The 27,196-nt window shown below is 37.6% G+C and overlaps 1 protein-coding gene across 2 annotated transcripts in view; it reads left to right on the top strand.

Moving 5' to 3' along the window:
* Positions 1–27,196, top strand: part of LOC120770919 — a 175,313-nt gene that overhangs the window by 33,615 nt on the left and 114,502 nt on the right. For both annotated transcript variants that reach the window (XM_040098616.1, XM_040098615.1), the window contains exon 2: positions 16,660–17,774. In XM_040098616.1, the coding sequence (XP_039954550.1) occupies positions 17,740–17,774 (35 nt within the window). In that variant the 5' untranslated portion in view covers positions 16,660–17,739. The remainder of the gene's footprint in view (positions 1–16,659; positions 17,775–27,196) is intronic.

Raw genomic sequence — 27,196 nt, 5'->3', positions numbered from 1 at the left:
TCTCGAAAACTCGTACCGTCGACTCATCAGATGTTGTCATCGTCCATGCCTCTGCACGGTGTAGAAGAACGGTGATGATGAGTGACTTGTAGAAGTTGATCTTTGTTCGTCGAGAGAGGACTTTACCTCTCAATTGCCTACTCAGTCCGAAACAGCACCAGTTGGCAAGAGTTATTCTACGTTGAGTATGCCATTGTTGGTGTCAACGCTGGTTCCAAGATAAACGAAATTACCTACGACTTCGAAGTGATGACTGTCAACAAGCACACGGGAGCCAAGTCGCGAGTACGACGACTGTTTGTTTGACGACAGGAGATATTTCATCTTGCCCTCGTTAGCAACCATAGGCTTTGCTTCCTTATCCAGTCTGGAGAAAGCAGAACTAACGGCGCGGATGTTGAGGCAAATGATATCAATATCATCAGCGCACACTAGCAGCTTTATACTCTTATAGAAGAAGCTACCTTCTCTATTTATGTACTTCTGCAACCCGAACTATTTTCTCCAAAAGTAGATTAAAGAATTCGCACGAAAGAGAGTCGCCTTGTCTGAAACATCGTCTGATATCGAACTGCTCGAAGAGATCCTTCCCGATCCTGATAAAGCTTTTGATATTGCTCAACGGCAGTTTGCACAGCCATATTATTTTTGCGGGGATACCAAGTTTAGACAGCTCCTTTTTGTGCTGTCAAAAACAGCTTTGAAATCGACGAAGAGGTGTCAATTGTCTTTTCACGGTTTTTTTTCCAAGATTTGTCGCATGGTGAATATTTTGTCAGTTGTTGATTTTCCAGGCCTAAAGCCACACTGATAAGATCGTATTAGTTTGTTAACGTTGAACTTTAATCTTTCACACAATACGCTCGATTGAACCTGATATGCGATGTTCGGTAGTTAGTGCAGATTCTGGGGTCGGTAGTGCAGATTGGGGTCCCTTTTTGTAGATTAGGCAGAGCTCACTTAAATTTCAATCGTTGGGCATGCTTTTGTCTGACCATATTTTACAAAGCAGCTGATGCATGCTCCTTATCATTTCTCCGCCGTAGTATTTGAATAGCCTTGCGGGCAATGCATCGGCAACCGCCGCTTTGTTGTTCTTCAGACAGGTAATCGCTATTCGAACTTCTTCATGGTCGGACAATAGAATGTCTGCTCCATCGTCATCGTTTGGGGAATCGGGTTCTCTGAACATAAGTCACTAGATCACCTCAGGGGGTTCTACAAAAGTATCTTCCGATCTTGAAACCTTCTGTTAGTCGCCGCATCTTTTCGTGCATTACCCTTGCCAGCTTGCCTGCCAAGCTCTCTCTTTTTTTTGTCTGCGTTTCGCTTCCCTCTTCAACTCTCGGTATCTATTTCATCAAGCACGATTGTAACATGTTGAGGTAGGCAGTCTGTTTTCTGCGACACAGCACTCCTCATTGTAACAGCTGTTCTTTTGCCTTTTCCGAAAAGTAATGGTTTGAAGCCATTTCTACCAAACTCTTTGTTCCGCAGTTCCACTATAACGAGGTGCTGACGAGTACTCTCAGAGAGCGGGAGTGCAAGTCGAGTAGAAAACCGTTCGGCTGTCTGTTGTGAACGCAGCTTCTCGACTTCGAACCTGTCTTTTGTTTGTTGATGTGCGTTTTGCTGCAAAGAGGCGAGCCGCGTCACCTTCAACACCCTTAAAAATCCACACCTTTAAGTCATCTTCGAAAATAAATGATGATGATGAGTTCTAAGACTTATTCCAATCAATTTCAATACAATTTATGCTGCGATGTGAATATAGCCTTGTGCCAATCTCATTCTGAAACTTTGCTATTAAAAAGTTAATACTTCATTTTCTTATTTCAACTTAAGTCAAGAACTTCTTAGTCTTAATCTTCCTCAATTTTCACAACAAACAATATTAGCCACGAAATGGCCCAACAACACCAGCATAATGCTTTTCTTCCCCAAAACTCCCAGCGTCCGTGTGTAGGGATGCGTGTATGTGTGTGTGGGAGTGATTACTTTCAAACTCCATTAGCTTTCTTTTAAATCCCTGGATTAACGCAAATATTGAAGCAAAAATATTTAACTTCAACCAATTTATTCTATATTTCGTTTATTTAAGTTACATATAAATACATGTGTGTGTGTGAGTGTGTGTTTGTTTACAATAACAACAAAACGCGTTGAGTACACACTTTCAGTGTTTCATTACAAAAGTTTTGTGCGAAAGAAAAACTTATTGGAATGCTGAGATTTAGACGCCGGCAAAGAAATTGATACAGATGTTAGTTTTTCCTTGGCTAACAGATTTTTATACTCTCGCAACAATGTTGCTAAGGAGAGTATTATAGTTTTGTTCACATAACGGTTGTTTGTAAGTCCTAAAACTAAAAGAGTCAGATATAGGGTTATAAATACCAAAGTGATCAGGGTGACGAGTAGAGTCGAAATCCGGATGTCTGTCTGTCCGTCCGTCTGTCCGTCCGACCGTCCGTGCAAGCTGTAACTTGAGTAAAAATTGAGATATCATGATGAAACTTGGTACACGTATTCCTTGGCTCCATAAGAAGGTTAAGTTCAAAGATGGGCAAAATCGGCCAACTGCCACGCCCACAAAATGGCGGAAACCGAAAACCTATAAAGTGTCATAACTAAGCCATAAATAAAGATATTGAAGTGAAATTTGGCACAAAGGATCGCATTAGGGAGGGGCATATTTGGACGCAGTTCTTTTGGAAAAGTGGGCGTGGCCCCGCCCCTACTAAGTTTTTTGTACATATCTCAGAAACTACTATAGCTATGTCAACCAAACTCTACAGAGTCGTTTCCTTCAAGCATTTCTATATACAGTTCAAAAATGGAAGAAATCGGATAATAACCACGCCCACCTCCCATACAAAGGTTATGTTGAAAATCACTAAAAGTACGTTAACCGACTAACAAAAAACGTCAGAAACATTAAATTTGACAGAAGAAATGGCAGAAGAAAGCTGCACCTAGGCTTTTTTTTTAAATTGAAAATGGGCGTGGCCTCGCCCACTTATGGACCAAAAACCATATCTCAGGAACTACTATACCGATTTCAATGAAATTCGGTATATAATATTTTCTTAACACCCTGATGACACGTACGAAATATGGGTGAAATCGGTTCACAACCACGCCTTCTTCCAATATAACGCTATTCTATCTGATGCCTTCTCTGTATAATATATGTATACATTAGGAACCAATGATGATAGCGGAATAAAACTTTACAAAAATACGGTATTTGAAAAATATATAAATGACGTATAATGAAATCTCGATTATCACTTTATCATGCGAGAGTATAAAATGTTCGGTGACACCCGAACTTAGCCCTTCCTTACTTGTTGTTTTTATTTTTGTATTTTTTTTTAGTTTTTTTTTGTTTTTATTTTTGTATTTTTTTTTAGTTTTTTATTTTTTTTTAAGTTTTTTTTTTGTTTTTTTCTTGTTTGTTGAAATTGATACTCACCGTGGCAGGCTGTTGCTTTATCAGTTGCTATCATTTTTCTGCTTCTCCACTAGTTTGGTTTTCTTTTGTTTTTGTTGCAGTGCAACTAAATATTTTGTACTTTGAAAAGTGTTTTCTTGTACACTGCTTCTCGCAATGTTTGCACAAGACTCCTCCACCCACCGCTTCTTAAGCCTTGTGACTGCACACTTCGGAGTTCAACTTCATTCTTCTTGACAGAGCCATTATTGGTATACTATTGAGTCTATGATCCAAAAGAATACACAATGCAAGTCTTTAGGTAGGAAAGTGATGCGTACGAGGTTGACCTGATAAGCCGCTGATTTTTTTATTACCCTTAAAATTGCTAAAAAATGCAAGCCTACATCGTTAGATAATATATTTGTGCTAAGGAATAAAATTTGTAGCTACTTGAGGATAGTACTCGACTGCTAATGAGCTTCGACTAACCTTCATAATTTGTATATATGTATGTATGTATATTCAAAACGCAGATAAGGCTCGATTTATTGAAGCCAACATAGTGCAATCGCTCCTGAGGTTTCTCAAAAGTAATTGTCAAGATAATAATTGTAAATAAAAAAGAAAAATATTTGTCGACCATTAACATGATGAGATTTCTGTAGCAATCTCAATGCTCTAGTCATAAATTGAATCAAAACTTCTTATTATATTCGAGGAGTGCAATATTTTGCCATAAATGCCACCGGGGCACCACTTCGGCGGAGTTTTAGATACTGTTCAGCCGTGCACCAGATGATAGAAATTATTGAGGATTAGCACTGTGATCTATGGTCTGTTGTGCCCAGATGATATTTGAAGTATTTAAAAAAATATTGACTAATTTGATCATTCATCTGCTCAAAGTAGAAATCAAGGAACAGTTCCTAAAATAGTCGATTTCTTATAAATGCAACGGACCCGGACTTATAGCTGACCAAGAATTTTTAACACGTCAGAATATCTCTAAATTATTTTGCGATTTTTTTCTGTCGTTACAGCAACTACAAATAGTCTTAGATTGAAATATTTTTTCATAGATAATCATCAAAGCCGGTAAAAGTATTTTTCTTCACTTACTTCACCTCCTACATAGTTTCATTTAAACCATCAAGGGTTCTTCAAAATATACCAAGGTAAAAAGAAGAGATTTCTGCGTTAAGTCTTAAAAAATTTTATTATTAATATCAAATGTTTTTTTTTAGCCTTTAGAACCGTTCCACTGACAGTCGGATATATGTAGCGGAAACGAAACCGATATATATATGAAAATAAACTGTTAACTCGGGGATATGTAACCGAAACGTACCCGATTTATATACGGAAATTAACTGTTAATTTGGGGGTATTTCTGAGATAGTTCCAGAATATCTCCGCTACTGCAACAACAATAACTTTAGTTTTAATAAACTAAAGAGTAAAATATTTTTAATAAGAAATAAAATACATTCAATTCAATGTTATGGCCAAGAGTTTAGCTTTATTATAAATATAAGTTTTTGACATTATGTTTTAGAAGTATGCGACTGCCGCGGCTAGCTCGAATAAATTCCAACCGATAGACCTAGCAAATCACTTTAATAACTCGCCGAATAAACTTTCTTCGCGTTAATTCTCTATGACTTATCTATGTAGACAAACAACTTCATATAACCCCACAAAACTTAGTCAAGCGGTCTTAATTCGCACCTTCTTGGAGGCCACACCATAGGCACCATGCGAGATAATACGTTCACCAAAAGTTTGCTTCAATAAACTGATCGTTTCGTAGACTACACGGCATTTAGCGCCGTTTCGTTGAAACTAAAGGTCGGCCATACCAAGAACTTCCGATTCAGACCCGAAATAGTCAATAATCAAGGCTCACTAGCATTCCTCATTGAGTCTAACATTATGGCCGACTACATTTTTGAAGAAATATGAAATTGAGTTTACAACAGCGCTCCAGTCGTTCTTGCCTCCCGCTTTTTGACGCAATTTGGAGAGGACTTCTCAATTGTCTACTCAGTCCGACGTAGCACCTGTTGCCAAGAGTTATTCTGCATCACTCACATTTTACTTATTAACGCACCCATTCAACCAAGAGTTAGCTTCTTCGCTGAATAAAATTTTCTTGTGCAAATCGGGATCGGTGGTCATTTCATTTTTGCTCCATTCATCGAAGGTGCGGCGCGCTTGATGGTCGTTCCACGTCAATTCTTACACGATTTAGATTTTGTAAGCCCGCAAAACCAAGATGCTTCCGCAAAATCTGCCATTAAGTTCATGCGCATAACTCCAATTGTTGTGGACTCATGGACTCCCATGTAAAAGCAAATGTGTTTGGATAACAACTTCCTAAACTCTAAAATCAGTGACTTTTCAAACACCCCTCACACTTTTTTATTCTTCAGCTTGCAGCTACTTACTTTCTTTGCACACTGTTGGAACTCAAACTTTGCCATTGTTGGCAACGCAAAAAAGCAAAGAAAGCAGCACAGTGTTGATGAGAGCCGGAGCAACTAAGCATTATAGTAGCAGAGTCCTAGCAATAGTTGCTACAAAATAAAAATGAAGTTTCGAAACAAAAGCTGTTGCAATGCAAGTAGTGTGCATTGTGCGGCCATAGAAAGTTAGTATGTAACTTTAGGCTCTACTGTATGCTAAATGTGTGTGTGTGCGTTCTATTGTTTAAACATAATGTTGTGCGCTCTTCACTAGTTCGCACTGCACTTTTGCAAAAAAATGCTTGATTGCTTTCCTTTAGTTTTTACGCCATTCAAAATGCGAGTGATGACAAAAAGCTATGCAATGTAGGCAGCATAAGAAGAGGCAAAAGACTCAAAGCCAAAGCCGGCATATTGGAATTTTATGCCAGTGCGAATTTTGCACAATAACTGAATATATGCATGGAAAACAGATATTTATATATTTTTCAGTTTTTTTTCTAACTTTTTGTGCTTTTCTTTGCATTGGCGCGTTTATTAATGTCCTGACTGTAGTTAAAATAGTCACAGTGCATTTGCCAGACGGCAGTAAATTCAAATTACTTATTGTTCGGCTATTCAAATTGGATTTTTCATACACATACACGCACACATCACTGCAACAGTGTATGCAATAAAAGTCATTTTCTAGCACATATGTCAGGATGTATGTAGACACCGTATATACTCTCAAAATGTCCATACTTTTATTAGCTCTAGCCGAATAATAGCTTTTTGAACTACACAATGGCGATTTTGTTTTTGCTTTCTTCTTTACAAATGTAATTCAAACTGTGGCATATCATATATTATATTGTCACAAAGTAAACATACATACATACACATACATATGTATGTCTGTAGAGAAAGATACGTACCTAAGTACCATAGAGTGTCAGACAGAACCGGACATTGTCGCTGCCTTTTAGTCTTCATACACATATTTTACTACTTTTCTGTTGCAATTTCCTTAGGATGCTTTAAGTTTTTTGCTCTAGACGAAATGTCTAATGACAACGAGTTGCGACAAAAACTCGAGTTTATACCCGTTTTGGCATGTAACGTTCACTCTGAGTTTTTTTTTCGCTAAATTTTCTGGCTAAGTCGAGTTTATTCACTACTTTAGTGCTTAGTCCAAGAGTACTCACAGATATACATTTGTCTGTAGTTAGCAATTGTACAATTTTCTTACTCCTTTTCCATTAAACTCGAGTTTAATGAGTTAGAGTTTAACTTCAAATACAACTAATGTATAGGCAACTTATTCAACAAGTATAGTTCTCAGTACTCCAATTTATTTGCTAAACTAAACTTTCTACCTTCTTCTTCTTAATTGGCGTAGACACCGCTTACCGGTTTTAGCCGAGTTGACAACAGCGCGCCAGTCTTTTCTTCTTTTCGCTACTTGGCGCCAATTGGATATTCCAAGCGTAGCCAGGTCCTTCTCCACCTGGTCTTTCCAACGGAGTGGAGTTCTTCCTCTTCCTCTGCTTTCTATCTACCTCGGGTTTATTGACTACTTTAGGGCTTATCGTCAAACAATAAACCCAGGCATGGTCATCAATCTTAAAATTTATTGGTGATTGTAGTCGCTCTTTCCACAGGCTGGCCGTTTTTTTTTACCATTTGGGAGTTAACGTGAAACACTACTATTATATACGGAGTTTATATTTTAAGATATATTCTCAATAACTCGAGTTTATGCGGTGTTTATGTCGAATATCACTAAGTGATGGGGGAGAGAGAGTTTATGGTTAACAAAATTTTTTGAGTAATTCGAGTTTATTGGTATTTTTTGGAGTTTAACGTAAAACACAACTAGCATATATGGAGTTAACAATTCATTAGATATTCTCAGTGACCCGATTTTATTGCGATGTTTACGTCAAGTATCATTAACATACTATACTTTCTGATTAAAAGAAAGTTTGGACTAACTCGGGTTTACTAGTTTAAATTGCCAATACAAAAGGAGTTTACTTTTCACAAACTCTTTGGAGTTTAACGTCTAATACAACTAACGCATCTGGAATTTGTAATTCACAAAATATTCTCATTAACCCGATTTACATCCTACTATTTTGGCCTAGAGTATCAAACAATATTCACATGAACGGAGTTTATTGAGTTGTTTATTTCGAATGACAATAACTTACACAGATTTTAAGGTTTACATAATCTTTTAATTAACTTGAGTTAATTTGTGATTCTGGTGCTTAACCCTGAGGTTTAACGAACAATGAGCTGAAATTCGATGGTTCAATTTTAAAACAACATAAGGTCAGTAATCACTCAAATCAATACTCTATAACCCATAGTTCCTGAATAGTTCTTGAATAGTTGAAATAGTTCTTCAACTTTACCGATTTTCTTTTGATTTAAGTTTCGTTAGAACTTACTTTTTTTTGAGATATGGAAAAGAGAAAGCCAGGTATGTGTTTTTTCTATATAGAATATTTTTTCTAAATTTCAGGAAATAACTTTCAAATACTTGAATAGCTAGCACTAACTTTCAACAATATCGAAAATATTTAGATGAAGCCTTTGAAGAGTTTAAGCAATAATACATAATCGAACACTCCATTCTAAAAAGTGAGAATAAGTTTGCTGTATTTTATGCTATCACTATTGGGGAAGTTCTTGCAAAAAAGTCTTATTACAAAAAATATCTTTAACCTAAATATTTTATCGAGTTTCGGTACCCAATGTGATGCTGAACTGAAAACTTCCGGTACACCACTCGTATTGGATATTTCATATCACTTATCTCATTGAAATCTGCGTCGTTCAAATTATCTGCTACAGATTTGTAATAATCGTGTGAGTGTGGAAAAGGTACGGAACTGAAATTAACTGTTAATTTTTGGTACAAAACCTTAACTGTAGAAATTTTGTATACTTCAGGATAAAGTTACCTTAAATAAAAACGAATACTTAACTACGGTACAAACGAATTAAGGTAATATTTAGATTGAAAAAAGCAAACATTTAGCGAAAAAGCATAAGTACCTTTTTAGGTACCTATTGCCGATTTTAGATACAAAATATAATATTTTATTCAAAAATCTACAAACTTTAAACAGAAAACTATTACAACAAGAAAAAAATAGCCAAACAGCATGACTACCGTGTTTAGGAACAGACTACCGAATTCAGGTACAAAATATAATACAGTATTTTACTCAAAATATACTACCTTTAAAAACAACAAAAAATAACGAAATAGCATGACTACCGTGTTTTGGTACCGACTACCGAATTCAGGTACAAAATATAATATATTTATCAAAACTCTACTATCTTTAAAAACAACTGCAACAAAAATAACGAAATAGCATGACTACCGTGTTTTGGTACCGACTACCGAATTCAGGTACAAAATATAATATATTTATCAAAACTCTACTATCTTTAAAAACAACTGCAACAGGAAAAAAACGAAAATTTTCTGAAGAGCATGAATACCGTGTTTAGGTATTGATTACCGAATTCAGGTACAAAGCATAATATAATACTCAAATATCTACTACGTTTAAAAAGAAAAGACAAAAACAAAAAAAAATCGGAATAGCATCACTACCGTGTTTAGGTATTGATTACCGAATTCAGGTACAAAGCATAATATAATACTCAAATATCTACTACGTTTAAAAAAAAAGAAAAAACAAAAAAAATTCGGAATACCATCACTACCGTATTTAGGTACTGATTACCGAATTCAGGTACAAATATATTTTTAAAAATAACCATAACAACAGAAAAACTAAAAACATATATCATCATTTTTTCTCAACTATTTCAATGATATTAATCGTAATTTCAGCTTCTACCATAATTTCAAAGTGATTTATGGAAACTAATTTAAAGGCTGCTAAAGCTAGAATTTATAGCATATACTAAGATGACTCATGCCGCAAATTCACCCAACCATATCCAAAGAGGGTCTGCTTTCCATAGAAAAAACTACCCACCCTAATGTGCAAACATACCTTCGCTTGTAACTTTACCACTCGCACATCTGTTTGCACGCTTTTTTTTATGTGCCTCTTCATTTGTTTTATTGTGCTCCATTGTGACCATGTTCATCGGTTTGTACATAGTTGAGCAAATAGTGATAACAGCGAGCGCAGAAAGCGCAACAACTGCAGTGCAAGTGGCAAGTGGCAAGTGGTGAAAGAGTTTGCGCAATGCCGTTGACGCGACGCCAACAAAACCAACAAACACACATGCAGTAACGGCGGCAGTTAGCAGGCAACGTTAGGCGACTCACATATGTACAAGTATGTATCTACGGTACTCCCGAGTGCTATTGTAACATATTTTTACAAACATACATACAGACATTCAGACATTTGTGCTCCGACGTGCATTTGTGTTGTTGCCATACATCTGTAAATAGTCGTTTATTGTGTTCTCCCTTGACGCTGGATAATTGCATGCGCGGTGGGGCATATCGAATGTTGTTGCATGTTTCCGTTAAATGAACGGCAACAACAACAAACAACCAGCTCAAAGTGGCATTTAAAACCAAATGCGGAACAACGACAACATTGCCGTTGCAAAGAACACAAGGGAGGCGAGACGGCGACAGACGCTGCTCTTCACAATATGGACAATGAATTCGAAAACAACAACAACAACAGCAACACCAACAAATAGTGGAAGTTGGAAGAGTCAAACGCTGCAGCGAAATGCCAGTAAACAAAATAGTCAAGTAAACAAACAGTCAACCAACTGACTCAGCTCACCTTTAGGCCGCCGTTACTGGCGGTGAGCGTTTGCCACCACTGTACTCCGCACCTGTGCTCTCTTAGCGCCTCTGCCACATTGCCATTTTGCTTTCCACAATTCAGAATGAACGCTATGCGCCGCAACTTTTGGAAAATTATGCGCCAAGTGCACACTACCGGCTTACATACATACTAAGCTACCCACTAGGAAAAATTGTCGTCTGCACTTTTCCCGATTCCAATGCATATAATTTCGTTACTTCCTGATCCAGTCTTTGTCTATACTGGCCACTGGTGCGTTTATTAGCATGAAAGTGTAGCGATTAGAGCCAAATGAGCCCAGTTACTACCTTTTACATTATTTACGATTCCGTAACCTTGAACTCTTCAACACGCTCTACACTCTACATTTTCATACTCTGGGAATGTCTGCTGTTAAATTAGTAGTAGTACTGACCGCTCCGAAGGGCAGGTTCTTTCACGGAGGTTTAACGCCGACAACAGAGCGGCAGCACCAACGTTGAGCTTGCTGTGCGCTCAGAGCTCGGTTACATTATTATCAGCTCATAGCGAAATCGCTGGAAGCTGCAAAGCCGATGAGTTAACAAGAGAGGGCATCGTTACCCCGCTCACTTCGGAATGCGAACCATTTGGATCCCCGTTGTCATCTAGCGTTCTAGCAACGGACCTATGGACCTCGCAAGCGCCTAGGATTCGTTGGCCGAGGAGTAGCCTAAGCAGTCGTTGGCTGCGAACCAGCCTCCACATGACTTCATCTTGCTGCAATCGTAGAAGATCTTACTGGACATTTTCATATATCTAGCCATTCATGGCGTAAGGCTCAAAATCCAATCGGATGCAAACTGTCAAAATTGTTAAAAAAAAGGATGTGAAGTGGAAACATCAAAACACTTTCAGCCCCATTGTCCAACTTTTGTAAAACTGCGGTTGAAACATCTCGCAATCATAGCTATGGCAAACCAAGAGACGTAGCTGAAACGGTCATTAGCTACTGCAGCAAATTTGTGATCAACTCAAAGCGCTTCATTAATTTAGAGGGTCTTCATGATCAACTTTATAGAAGTTCTAAGTATCACAACGAACTGGCTATAAGCTGTCCAAGTGAGATCCCGGTGGGGTTGGACCTTTTTACCTAACCTAAGCATATTCCTGAACACAAAAATTCTTGAAGTTGGATTTTGGATTCCCTCATTGATGTCCTTTCGGAAGAAAGAATCTTGTAAAATTTAAAAATTTTACATAAAAATAAGCAAAAGTTCAAGTATTTGAAGTCTAATCATTCCATTTTATTCCAAGTCGCAGTATGAACTTAGCTACTACCTATATTTTACATAACAAGCTTGCCTGTTTTTCTTGAAGAGAGCCGCATACTTTTAAATTGAGAGTCGTACTCTATTTAAGACAATTCTAATTAGACGCTACGAAGCGTGCTCCGAAACACTGTATTACTAAAATAAACCGTTTCGTACCAGAAAAGTACTCGGGAATTCGAAACGGGGTGTCTAGAAGTATCCTTCTGCAAAACAATATATATCTCACCTACGGACTCAATGAATTCGAATGACGTTGTCGCATATTTCCTCTTTTCTAGATATAAATGGTCTCAGATTTCTGCCCTTTTTAGCTTTTGAGTTATTCTTCTTTTTGACCATAACCCTAAATGTAGGCAAAGTTTTACTTTTAATATTGTAAAAAATACGTGTATGGTACGTTAGTTAATGAAATTTAGCCTGTATTTGGGAGCGTAACGCTTTAACGCGACCATAAATGCAGACCACAGTTTTTTGAGGTTCAATAACGCCAAATAAAAAAATACATTGCCTACATTTAGGCGTGCAATAACTTAAACTGCATTGAAAACTGTCTTTTCTTAAGCAAAATTGTGAAAAGTCAATTTATTACAGCAAATTTAGTTATAATATTTATTGTACATACATTTAAAATTAGAAATATGTGGCAATACTTGGTACTGGATTCAATTGTAAAACTATTTTGTATTTAAAATCAGGTGGCAACTCTAGAATAGATATTTTTATAGAATATTGTTAATATTAATATGACTATTGACAAGATTTTAAAATTGAAATCAGGTGGCAACTCTGGAAAAGATATTTAGTAAGGTCGGATTCGATCTTTGAACTAGTTTGGTGTGATATTTATTTCTAAAATTTTTACATTTCTAATCAGGTGGCAACTCCACATAATATGTTACAATTAAATATTGTCGAAATTTTGGGAATATTAATGCTGTAATGTGTAAACGACATAAGCCTTGGACTAGTTTCAAACAAGGCAGTTCCATTGCGGTTCAAACTGACCCGGGTTCGCGTAAACCCAGACTAAGTAGAAAAACAACTCTCTACTTTCACATACATAAATACAAACATACAGACCTGTACATATGTGTGAGTCTAGCTGATTCTGACAATGACATTTCAAATGCTTTATTCCAACTCATTTACTCACATCTAGTCTGTGGCGGAGTCGGAGTCGGAGTCCGAGCCGGCATGCACTCTTACGAACAAAATTATACTTATATATATGTATGTGGGTATATTCATATATAAGTAAGTTGTATTTTTCCTATGTTCTCACTCGCATTACGTTCGTTATCTCCGTGCTGTGGCTACATAAATTACAATCCCACCATGGCAACTCTTCCGCGGCGTGTTTATGAAATTATAGCTGCCGAGATTGAAATGCTGAGGTGCCCATTAAAATCTGGTTTACTCAGCTGGGAGCGTTGGTCGGCCGACCGGCAAACGTGTGTTCGCTGATCCCGGCGAGTGGGTGGTGGCGGTGATGTTGCTTTGGTTCGCTTTTTTTGCGTTGTGGTGAGGCAGCGCTTTGCAATCAGAATGGGAGTGAAAAACAAAAACACTTGCCAGGAAATGCTGCACTTTGCATTTGAGATAGGCTTAGAATTAACGGCGGTTACGCCGCTTACTTGCTTTTTCCCATTGTCTTTTCAATTATGGCGGTTTTCTGTGGCAAAGTGGTCATTAGGCGGCGGAAAGTTTTTTGCCGTGCATGAAATGTGTCTTTTCTTGCAAAAAGTCTATGCAGTTGTTAAAGTATCTTGGCGGTTTCAGTGAATTTATGCTGTGAAAGCTTTAATTTGAAATTATATGCCCGCAGAATAGCACTCAAATTGTAGACATTTGCTTGTCCTATTTCATGGCTATTATAACAGCGCTAAGTGTTGTTATAGAGTTCCCTTGGCACACTACTTAAAAATATGGCAAGAGATCAGGTCAGTTCACATACTTCAAAAGAAAGCTACTGATGTGTGTCTGAATTTAAAAAGCTTTATTCAATGTTCGAAAATCAAATCCTAAAGATCTTGGGTCTCTACAAAGTTTATGTAAGACGAAAAACAATTGTATATATATATGTACATATGAATTACTTCGAAGTTCCACGAAGTATAAAGACTTCGAACAAGGCTACACATCTTTTCATGGAGCTTCACATATAGCTCGCATGTGATCCCAGCACGTTGAAATCTGTGACTAAGCCAACACGCGTTCTGCTGTCTTTTTGAGACCGTGTGAGTAAAATGCTGACGTATTTTACTTGTGTACCCCTGCACATGATCTTGGCAATCCTTTATACCCTTACGGCATTCCGTCTCACCATGTTTATTCTGTCAGTCCTTTCGGAAACTTCATTGTGTATCAGTTTAGCGACTTACGCATTTCCTGTACTGGCTCGGCAGCTAAGCGGATAACACTTTTAGACATCTCATCTACTATTTAGTGTCCGGGAATGCGCTTGTGACCCGGAATCCAATAAAAGGTCAATTGAAAAGTCCCCGGCCTAACACATAGATGACGCAACCAGAATTAAATCCATACGATTTTTAGTTAGCCCTAACCTACAAAAGGCGCGTGTATAAATTTAAAAGCCTCCGGATCATAAGTTTGTGAATGAAATCATTTTGAATGAATCAAATTTTGTTTTTGTGAACATTTATTTTTGAAAGGAAAAAATATACTTGAAGCAAAAACTTTCCCCTGGAAAATCAATTATCAAGATTGGTATGCTAAGTTTAGACTGCTGTTACTGAAAAAAACTTCAAAAAAGTCTTCCTCAGAGCTTTCGTCACAGGTCACTAAAAATCTCCTTCTAAGGAACCGCCGCCCACCTTGGAATCGCGTCTGCATGACTTCAGGGTTGCGGCCAACCAATCGCACACATTTAAAGAATGTGTGTTCTGCGTCGTCTTGTGCCTATATCTTCGACTATATCTATTCTATGAAGGTACTTTCTGAAATATCCGAGTCCGGATAGCAACTGTGTTGAGTAGAAGTCGACAGTAGTAGCTCAGTTTTTTCTGTAGCAAGCTGGAAGTTGTGTGAGTTGTCAAGTCATATTTTCAGTCAGTTTTCTTCGTGTTTCCTCTGTGATTACTGCTGCTATGTCACGAATATCCGAGTGAACTGCACAAGTCAGTGAAAACGATGGAAAAAATCCATTAATCGGGCTTCCAATTGCTCCCTTATTCGACGTATTATCCAGCTCTGCTCCCAAGCGACTCTTTCATGTTCTCAGATCTCAAAAGAATGCTCGCTAGGAAGGAATTTTCGTCAAAAAAGTTGATTGCCGAAACTGAGGCCTATTTTGAAGCAAAAACAAATGGTACTACAAAAATGAGATCAAAAAGTTGGAGGTTCGCCAGAGTCAGTTTATCATCCTTGAAGGGAACTATGTTGAATAAAAATAACGAGTTTTACCAAGCAAATGTGTTTTACTTTGGTAGACTGGGGACTTTTCAAATGACCTGTTAACGGGCTGCTTTAAACGTTTTCAAACGGCAGTTTAAGTGATTTTTGCTGATTCTTCGACTTGTTTTTTGTGTTTGCTAACAATCTTCATCGCGTAATAGTTGCGATACCTTAACTTTTTTGACCGCCGAAGAACGTTCTCTTCGTGTGCTAACCACTTTTGGCGCGTTCGCTCAGCTAGTTGTATAGAAAAGTGCCGAATCCAAGGCGTCTATTGTTCAATATAGTTAGTATAGCTTCAGCTGCTTCAATCAAATAAATTATGGCGTGAAATAGAGATTTAACTACATATTTTAAAGACACTGCACTACGAATATTACATGACTATCTAGGGCTACAAAAACTTATTTGTATTTTCATTTATAAAGAAAACAAGCTGTGTTTATTTTCCATTGTTTTCATGACCGAATGAAATTGAAGCAATTTCGCTATACTGAGAGCTCAAATATCACTCATGACAATTAAATAGTACTATGTATGTATGTATGTATTTCAAAAAGAGCTGCAATGACATTTTTTTGGAAAGAGTTTACACCATCCAATACATACATAGTATTATACTATCACTAATGAGAATAGTGAATATAAGCGCGTAATGGCAGTCTTCAAAAGCAACCCAGCGCCAAGGGACCCAAGTCAGCGCGTTTATTTAAATGAAAAAATGAAAAGAAAATAATTGAAATGCTGAAAGTTTATCATTAAACGAAGTTGAATTGTTGAAAATTAAATAAAGGCATCTTTACTGCAGCGCCAAGTAATGAAAGAGATGCCACGTAATTAATTTGAGCGTACGCACACACGAGAGATTCGCACATCATCATTTCGGTGTTTATGTTGGCATAAACACTTCATTTACAGATGGCGTATGAAAAGAAAGAAATAAATATGTAGGTATATAAATATATGTATATATATACGTGTGATTGTGTGTATGCCTGCCTGCCTTTTGAAAAATATCGAATTTCCCACAATAAATCACAGCGCAACAAACGCGTTGTGTTGACTGCCAGCCATGCCGCGCTACACTGCGCGCGCCTTTTGCGCTTTCTTCCTCTCTCTGTCAGCAGCAGTTTCGATTACACTCTGCAAAAGCAAAAAATACAAAAAATAATATGTGAATTCTTCTGGTTTGAATTTTTTTCTTATGCTTCCTCTTCTTCTTCTTGTGTTATTTACAGAGTCACTACAAACGCGACGCAGCGCGGAGGCGCAGCCACTACTGCAACGAGACACGACGCGCCTGGCCGCTTGGAAGGCGCACAAAGGCACAAACAAGTGTTTTCAGGCGCGCACATAGCCAAGAAACTCAAAGAAATTCGAGTCATAGCCACAAAGTGTTGCGGACCGAGGTGCGCCGTGTAACCAAATAAAGACGCAGTCAAAATATATAACACATTTTTCCTGCAAATGCAAAAAAAGCTTGTAATAATAAGCAAATAAATCGCATGAAGCGCGCCTGCCGAGCGCACAGTCCTTGCAAGCAGAAGCGCAGTCTAGCAATACACAGTTGCTTATTGCTGAATTTGATACTGTGAGGCAGCTAGCGCGTGCGTGAGTGCGCGTGTACTTGCGGCAAACGCCCCACTCTCCAAACGCGGACGAGCGGACGAGTGCGCGGCGCGTTAATCACGCGCAAACACATGAAATTCAACTAAAGTAATTTGTACTTGAAAATCGCGCAAGTGAAATCCGTGAAATTGAATTCGTGCCTATCAGCGGAAAGATGCTGGAGCGGCGACGCGCGAAAAGCAACCGCGAGTGTTGGGAATGAAAACAGTTGAACTCACCGCCAACAGATACAACAGCGACTGCGGCTGTGGCTGTTATAAAGAAAAACAAATTTCATAATTCGCCTGGTGGCTATGACTGGCCGCTGCAACAACAATAATAAATGTTATACTAGCGCTTCTTACAACGAAGAACAGCAGCGCAGCCCATTAGACGCGGCGGAAATTTAGTAGCAAAGCAATTTTTCCTCTTCTTTTTGGTGTTGTTGGTGTTTTTGCGCTCACTAATCGATCGCGCGCGCACACAACAAAAAATCGAAAAGCTATAAAAGCAAAAATCAAAACGAAAGCAAAAAAGAACGAAACGAAATCTTAATAAAAAGCATAGAAATTGAGAGAATTGAATTGGTAGCGGCGCATAATTGCCTGAAACGGCCGACTCGACCGGAAAATCAAGCAGGCACCGAGGCGTACAGCAGCCCTAGCAGTAGCAGCAGCACCAGCAGCGTTAGTAGCGTTAGCTCCAGCACGATGTTGGCCGGCATAAGGAAGCGTCTGGCGCGCAAGTAAGTACCCTATGCAATTCTAATGTACAAACGCACACACACACATGCACAGCCTTAGACATAATCAGATTTTATACATTTGGTGTTCATAATTACATTTGCTGCTCTGGGAAATCCATTAACGGGCCGCCAAGTAAGCACAAAAACATGAAAATTAAAGGAAATGAATTAGCACTAAGTTTATAACCTCGGCTGCATTTAAATGGTGGCAAGTGCAGCGCACTTTGGGTGGTGAAAATTTACATTTAATTTTTTCTTCGCAAAATTATGTAAGAAATAGAGCTTTGTGTATGCTATCATCAAAAAACAGCGCTGACTTGGCAGCCCAGCAGGAATTAAGCCAATTTTATTACCCTTTACTGATTTCAATCGTATTCCACTGGAGTCGTTCTGCATTGACCGTAAAAAATGCTAGTTAGAAGCTGCAAATTCTGGGCTATGAGGCTATGAGACAAAGCCTCTCAAACGCTGTTTTCTGATAGTTTTTAAACAGTCTTGCAGCATTAGGCCGAGCATTGTCATGGAAATATATTGTCTTGTGTCTAATCGCAAATTCGGGGCGTTTTTCAGCAATGACTCGTTTAAATTTCTTCAGTTGTTGTCTCTAGCATTTCCTATTAATGGTTTCTCCCGGCCTCAGTAGCTCATAATACACAGTAACACAACCTTCTCATCCCAAATATAGAGCATTATCTTGGCGTCAGGTATATTTGGCTGGATGGCCAGTTTTCACATATAATTTTTTTCGTTAAGGGTTGTCGTAATGTATCCATTTTTATCACCATACGCTGTAAAAACTGCCTTCACCGGCCGGTATTGAATTGAAAAGATTCAAGGCCAAAGTGTTCTCGTCCATCCGGGCAACATGACCAAGAGGTGGTCTGGGTCGACCTTCCTTTCACAAGTCTTTTCCTAGATTTGGCGTATGGTGAAAATCTGATTAATACTCGTAGTAGATTTTCCAGGTCTAAAGCCACACTGATAAGATCCAATCAGTTTGTTGACGGTGGGCTTCAGACTATCACACACTACCTTTGATAAGACTTTATATGCGATATTGAGGAAGCTTATCCCACGGTATTTGGCGCAAATGATGGGATCACCATTTTTGGACAAAGCGAACTTAAATTTAAATCGTCGGGCTTGCTTTCGTCTGACCATATTCTATAAAAAAGCTGATGCATGCACCTCGCCAGTTCTTCGCCGCCGTATTGACAATCCATCGGCCGCTGCCACATCGTTTTTCTTCAGGCGGGTAATTGTTATGCGAATTTCTTCACAGGTTAGCAATGGATCATCTATTTCTATAATATCAGTGTTATATATTTAATAATAATTTTAATTTATAATAGTGTTTGTTCTGAAGATTTTTTCATCTGCGACAATTCGTTTTTTAATCATTTTTGCTTTCTTATTCCCAAGGAAACGGAAACTTTCTACTTCACTTAGAAGTATTACTCGTACCAGCGGATATTAGACTTCATCAATATTTAGCTACATATACTGAAGAATGAAAAATCTCAATATTCTTATTTTCTTCCACTGAACGTCACCTGAAAACCATATACGAAGATTGAGTAGCTATATTAAGATCTTGATATCTTCCTTTCTTTCTTCACGCTGAAACCTATTTATACTCGTAGTGTAGTTTAGGTGTAGTTGGTTTAAGGGTGTATCATAACTCAAATAGTACAGTATTCCATAATTAGAGCGGCTTTCCGAAGCTTATTATCAAGCTAGCAATCACTTTAACAGTCCAAGAATGAAGCCTCAGGAAACTAACATAAGACGAATCTATGATCGTTAAAGGTCTCAAAATATCGCTTAGCCGTCGCTGGAGATCCAATCCACTTTAGTGTTGAGTTGTTTAGTCGAAGAGACCGAAACCCATGTCGTCGTCTTCCTCGGACTCCGACTCCCCCTTTTTCCTTCTTTTCGGCAGCAGCGCCAGCACCAGCAGCTGGAGCAGAGGTAGCAGCAGCAGCAACAAACTTGCTGGGGTCCTTGATGAACTCCTTTATGGTAGCAGCTTCCTTGAAGTCCACTTCGGTGGCAGCAGCAATAGCCACTACAATAATAATAACAAAGGAGCTCTTATTGTTAGGAAGGTAGGTAGGTATAGTGTCTATCTGACGACGTACCTAGTCCTTTAGGAGGCCCATTGTAAAACCAGCTCTCTGACCTTGAAGTTCCTCAGTACAGAAAGTTTTATCTGTGCAACCTTTGTAACGTTGTCAAGAAACCCTCGATCGATAGTTGCGTTTAATTTCCTGCAAAAAGACTTGCTTTCGCATGGAAGGTTTTTTATAGTCTCCTCTTCTACTACCTCCTGACAGCCTCTATAATAGTCCTTATATAGTGTCTACCAATTAAGCAGTGACCTGTTAGCACTCTTGCTAGGATTCTTTTATTATTCCTCTCCAATTTTAATAGTCGGCATGTGGGGCCCATATTCACAACGTGCTTGTTGAACAAGTTAGGGATCTACTCCACCAAAGCTCAGCTATATCGTTGTGTCGCATGTTTGTCGATTAAATATCTACAAGTAGCCAGAGGAATATAAATTCCCCCTTTTCCGGAGCCTAATTGTAGAGCGGCGCTTGCTCTGGCTAGTTCAGCTGTTGCACAGTTATCAGGAACATCACCATGTCCTGGAACCCACTGCAGGTTTATTGTGAAATAGGATGTCAGATCCAGTAAGAGTTCAAGGCATACTTTCAGTATCTTTGATAAAACCTTAAGAGACTTCAGTGATTTGAAAGCCGCTTGGCTATCTGTATAATAAAAATATTCGTTGTGGTGAGCACACTCCTTGCTAGAACAAGAAAGCTTTCTTTAATAGCTGTGATATCTGCTGGAAATACACTGCAGTGATTTGATAGAGGAAAGTGAATTTTAGTATGTCCTTTTGCTGAAAAGAAGTCCTTGTCCTCCTCGCCCCCTTCCCACACATCTCTGGAAGCGAAGGCAATATTCGGGACCGTATTCAAGTTCAATTCTATAAGATTTCGAAAATCCGTGGTTTTGGGTAAACGGGAACTGCCCTTTGTATGCTTTTTATGTTTTTATGAAAAAAGTTTACATTCCATTAAGTATCGTGGTCTTTTCAGAAATTAAATTTAGATTTTGTAATGAAATCCGGGAAGGCGTCAATAATCCTTTAAGCCGTTCAAAATCTGAAATCAGTTGAAATTTGAAATTTGAAGCACTTCTACTCTAAATTCGGCCAGTGAAATGAAATCAAGCAAGCTCAAGCCAATTAGCATCTACTTCATTTACAAATTGTACCGTTTCACGGTATTTTTGCGGAAAGCAATTAAAATTCAAATTAAGGTAATTAAAGCATAACTGTAAGCGCAAATATTCACCAAAACGAGAGAGGAATGTATATGGCATATCACTATTGCCTTTGGGAATACGATTATGCGATTGTATGACGCAGGCGTGTCTACCAATAAAACAAAGCAGAAACACACACATACACATGTATGTATGTATTTATATGACGCAGGTATACATATAAAAGGGAATCATTAGCACGTGTCCTCATAGCAGTTCTTGTTACGATTTATTGTATTTATTTTTGGCATATAACTGTAAACATTGCGTTCAAGCTTCACGTAATAAATGTGTAAAGCTCACTACCATTAAATGTACTATGTGTGATATGTGAATGTAACCATAATTCAAGATATGTACACACAGATATCCTTTAGAGCCTGTAGGAATAATATGAAGAGTTTCAAAACTTTCTTTATATTTGAAGAGAATTCCCTTTCTTTATATTTTCTTGAAATTTCTAAACATATGGCAAACCTTTGAGAAACTCATTTGATTATACATAAATATATTTTACAACATTTTTCTAATTATAAAATTTTAAAAAGGTGGCAACACTTCGCCAAAATATTTTCAACTGTAAGCACAATCCAAAAATAGCATTATTTTATATTGAACGAAATTATTTAATTACAAATATTGAACAGGTGGCAACACTATTTGAGCAAGATTTCGTAATAGTAATAAAGGTGATAAGCTTTCTTCAGATTTCCTCCGCTGAATAATTCCTTTTAAATATATTTTACAACATTTTACTAAAAATAAAAGTTCGAAAAGGCGGCAACCCTTTTCAAACATATTTTCAAATGTAAACACAAGCCAAAAACATCATTATTTTTTATAAAATTGAATTTTTTATTTAAAAGTTTTGAACAGGTGGCAACACTTTTCCACAAGATTTCGTAATAGTAATAAAGGTGATAAGCTTTCTTCAGATTTCATTGGCTGTATTATCACATTTTTCATTTGAGAAATTCTTTTAATTTTCAAACATCTGGCAACCCTTTAAAAATTTATATTTTACAACATTTATCTAAGCTTGTTACTTTTCTACTCACAAACATATGTTTTTTGGTCTCATTTCACTTATTTTTAAAATGTCATTAAATAAAAAAGTTTAAAAAGGTGGCAACGCTTCTCAAAAAATGTATTCAACTGTAAGCGCAAGCCAAAAATATCATTAATTTATATTGAAGTGAATTTTTTAATTAAAAATTTTGAACAGGTGGCAACACTATTTGACAAATTTTGCGTGATAGTAATATAGGTGATAAGCTTTCTTCAGATTTGCTCGGCTGGATAATCACATGCCATTTTTGTCTTTTAATTTAGACTTACTACTTTCGGCCAGGTGGCAACCTTTATAATTTTTTCTATTCCTCGATTTAACTTCTTCATTCATACAGATTTCCGAAAATATTGAAAAAATTAGAATTTTCAATTACACTGCACCACACTCTACTGAGTATTTGACAAAATCATTTTCTCGAGAATTCTGTGATAATTCTGTTGTTTTTTTTTTTGGAAGATGGCGGCTCCAAAACCAAAATGATTGCCCGCGCATTTCAAAACTAACTTGTTCAAAACAGAATATGCCAAAAATACTAGTCCGACTTTGTGTTGAAAGCAAACTACTCAAAGAACTAGTTAAAGGGTCAGTAGTTTCCGGATAACATTTTCGATAACTAGTTTCTAAAGAGAGACAGTCTTTTTAATTGTATACATGTATGTATGTATATGAATCTATCATATATGTAACTGCTTATTTCGACAATAAGTTTTTAAGTTGATTAATCAAGCGACACAGTTTCAACGAACTGGTCTCCAGTTAGCATGTGAACTAACTAGTTTCGAACTAGTACAATAAAAAGTAAATAGTTGGAAATTTTTAAATAGAAAACTTGATCAGTAAAAGTAAAACAACTACGGCGGCAACTACTTCAAAAGTAATTATTTTTATAACTACTTTTAAAATAAGGAGTTCAGTAACTAGCTCTAAAATAAGAAAATAGTTAGAAACTTAAAGATAAGAAACTTTCTCAGTTGCCATTAAAGCAACTGGTTTGGCACTACTTCGAAAGTAAATATTTTTGTAACTACTTTTAGAGTAAGTAGTACAGTAACTAACTCTAAAATAAGAAAATAGTTAGAAACTTGAAGATACAAAACTTTCTCAGTTGCCACTAAAGCAACTCGTTTTGTACTACTTCAAAAGTAATTATTTTTGTAACTACTTTTAAAGTAAGTATTTTGGTAACTAGTTCTAAAATAACCTTTTTGTAACTAGTCTGAAAATAAAAATGCTAATGCTATTCACGGATTAAAAATGGTTACTTAGCTAAACCAAAATTGACATTTAACTGTTCTCACGCCCTCATTTTTAACTTCACCACCCTACAGGGAACAATTAAACTACGCGCACATTAACATAAAAGTGTTGTTGAGTTGCTGCTTATCACAGTGGTGAAAACCTTTCACACATTTTATATTCCCTTAAAAACTATTTTAACCGTTATTCATACATATTCGTACCCAACAAATGTGCGCCAATAATGAAAATGTTTATTAGATTTGCATGACAAAAGGTAATTGAGTGGTTGCAAGGTGAAGATACTGGCGGGGCGAGTCAAAAATTATAGTGGAACATGGAGTACTAAAGTCGCAACCCACTATGTGTGAGTCCAATGATGGAAGTAGGTACAGATATGTATGTACTTGTATAAACATACACACATACATACATACATGTATATGTGTTTTTGTTCTGTATCTTATATATATGTATGTATGTATGTGAAAATTTTCTTCATTTACTCACACACATTTGCTACTTTTTTATTAGTTACTTTTCATTACAACAATTATTGTTGTTGTTGCTGTTGTTTTTGTGCTTGTCGTATTTCCTTTGGGTAGGTTAGTGCCACAAATTATGAGTTGAGGCAGAAATTTATTGCTTCAGTGAATAAAATTTAACATTTCACCTGGGTCACGTACTAACAAATCTACGTGTAGAGTCGTAATAAAACAAAAAAGGAAAAAAAGAAAGAATAACAACAAAAAAGTACACGCAACCGGGGCGCACACATGTCACTGGCGTTATCAGTGGCGCAAGCGTGTAAATTCCCTGCAGTGAAATGGGCTAGTCGTAATCTATTAGTCAGCCAACTTACATACTTGCAACTAATAATTCACGCTGGGTGATTTCTCTTGAAATGTAAATTGCCAGTTTTTCAGCAAAAATATACTAGCCTTATTGTACTTCATGAAATTCAGAGCCATTCTTGGTCTAATGTAAAAGGTGATCCATTTCAAAGTTCCCTACTTTTCAAAGAAAAAACACAGAGACTTCAAATTTAGTGGGAAATGTTAATTATCATTCGAAAGAATATTCTTGGCATACACTTCTTGAAGATTATCTCTTTTAAATGTTGGCCGCGGCTACGTCTCAGATGGTCCATCTATTGTGTCCAATTTTCGATGACTCGTTTGAGCATTTCGACTGGTATCGGGATTGCTTGTATACACTTTAGACTTTACATATTCCCACAGAAAAAAGTCTAGCGGTGTGATATTACATCCAATCGAACGGAGCAAAACGTGAAATTATCAACTCACCGAAGTAATCTCCCTATAAATACATTGATTGATACGATGTGTGGGAAGTGTCGCTGTCTTGTTGAAACCAAATGTCACCGAGATTACGAGGTTCGATTTCAGGCATCAAATAGTCGGTTATCATCGCGCGGCAACGGTCGCTATTGACGGTTACGTTCTCATCATTTCTGAAGAAATATGAACCGATGATGCCACCAGCACACTTTCACATTTGACAATGTATCTTCACCAAATTTGGTATAGATTATTTTCTAAGGCAAAAATGTAATCTCCGAAAAAATTGTTCAGATCGGATTACTATAGCATATAGCTTCCACACAAACTGAACACATAGTTACTAAAAGAAATGCGCCTGTGAAGGGTATATTAGCTTCGGTGCAGCCGAAGTTAACGTTTTTTCTTGTTTCTGAATGAAATGGCAGCTCTTGAATCTCTTCCTACCTAACGCGAAATTTTGCTTTTTTACATACCCATTGAGCCTGAAATGTGACTCGCCGCTGAACAAAGAGTGGCTCAAAAATGTCGGTTCTGGGAACATTTCAAGAGTCCATAAAGCGAAGCTTGTGAAGGACTAGCGGCTTCAGTTCTTGCACAAGCGGTATTTTGTACGCTTTCAATTTAAGATCTCGACATAAAATGCGCAAATGCGTTCCATACGTCAGTCCGAGTTGCTGTGAACGGCGCCGAATCGACTCTCCAGGATCTTTGCGTACACTCTCAGCTACGGCTGCTATATTTTCTTCACTGCGTGCTGGATGTGGTCTAATCGATCGAATATTATCCAGTAAGGAATGCTGAGTCCCAAAATGGGTGATGATGTTGCGAATAGTATGGTCAGTATACCGATTATGTTGACCATAAGTTGAGCGAAGTGCGCGAAGTGCGCGAAATACATTCTTTAGAGAACGTGAATTTTTGTAATAAAGTTCAACGATTTGTAAACGTTGGTTAGGCTTAGATCTTTCCATAATGAAACGCCAAAAAATACTGAACAAAAATAACATGACATTTTGACACGTCTCATGCTCAACTCCAGACACGCTTTTCGGAAGTTCTCCTGGAGACCGGCTATATTAAACTCCGTAAATGAACTTAGGATAATATATCGATTTTTTCATAAATGAGTACCGAATGAAGATCGGGCCATAACTCTCTACTATAACGTTCGCTACATGCCGACGATAGTGATCTCTTACTAGAGAGTACCGAGTTCACACCTTATAAAATATTATGTGTCATAAGGTACGTTTGTTCGGTTTCGTCCGAAGTTATGCCTCCTCTACTTGTTACTCACTACTCGAATGTTTCACTGTGGGATATGTCCATATGTATGTATGTACCCATGTTTACCAAGCACTTGCGAACAGCGAAAAAGTCAAAGTGTAAAACCCACATAAATTTGATAGAGACCATTCCCTTCGCGGCGCTTACAGCGATAAACCGCAAACATTTATTTTAAATTTATTTCCTCTATTTGTGTTTTTTTTTAACGCAACAGACAATTCAATTGCACAGCGTTAACGCCTATTTACTTGCACTGGCGCTTACACACCTATTATTTGAACTTTTTTTTGAGGCTTGGTTTATTTGTTTTATGAGAAATCAGTTAAAAATTGAATCTTTACTTTACTTATTTATTATTTAGTCGATCCTAACAGTGATCTCACTTGGAAAGCTTATAGTCGGTCCATTGTGGTAGCTAGAACTTCTAAAAAATGGATTCTAAGGACTCTTATAACCCTACAAAGCGCCTTTAGCCTATCCAAAAGTTGTTGAGGCGGCTACTATCAGTTTCAGTTATGTCTTCTGGTTCGCCGAACGTATGACTGCCGAAATATTTCCACCTTAGTTTTGCAAAGGCTGGGCAATAGAGAACAAAGTGCCTGGATATATCCACCTCACCCTCCTTCATACAACTTTTACTACAACTGATTGCCTTTTGGACAATTTCCAGTAAGAACCCCTAAGATGGCAGCAAAAATTAACTTTTCTAAGCGCAAGTAATCCAGAATATCTCCAATGTTCTACCCTAGGCCAAAAATATCTCACAATCGTACAAGATCTGGTCATGGACCAGCGCCTGCTAAGCGTATGTTGGTGAGGTCCATTGGTCAAGTAGAATTCCAACTTGGTCCTATTCGGAAGTTCCGAAGAGAACAGGACAAGGCTTCCACCGGCAAAACGATTCTGATGATGAAGTAAATAGCTTGAGGCTATTTCTAGTGAGAACAGACATTCCTTTACCAACACAGTTACCCTACTCAGCATTAGTATTGTCACTTTGCTCTCGTAGTGAATGCTCATCTCACTGAAAGGGGCTGCACTCCGTAGCAGTACGTCTGCCGCCACCTTAAAAGCAGACACTTCTGCTTGAAAAACGCTGATGTGGTGCGTTAGCCTAAAGCTAAGATTGTCGGAGAGCTCCTTACAAAAAGCTACCCCCTGCAATCTTCGCTTCTAGCTACATT

Source organism: Bactrocera tryoni, chromosome 3, assembly GCF_016617805.1.
Source record: "Bactrocera tryoni isolate S06 chromosome 3, CSIRO_BtryS06_freeze2, whole genome shotgun sequence".
Lineage (NCBI taxonomy): Eukaryota > Metazoa > Arthropoda > Insecta > Diptera > Tephritidae > Bactrocera > Bactrocera tryoni.
The sequence above is the reverse complement of the archived record's forward strand: the minus strand, read 5'-3'. Positions and strand labels throughout refer to the sequence as shown.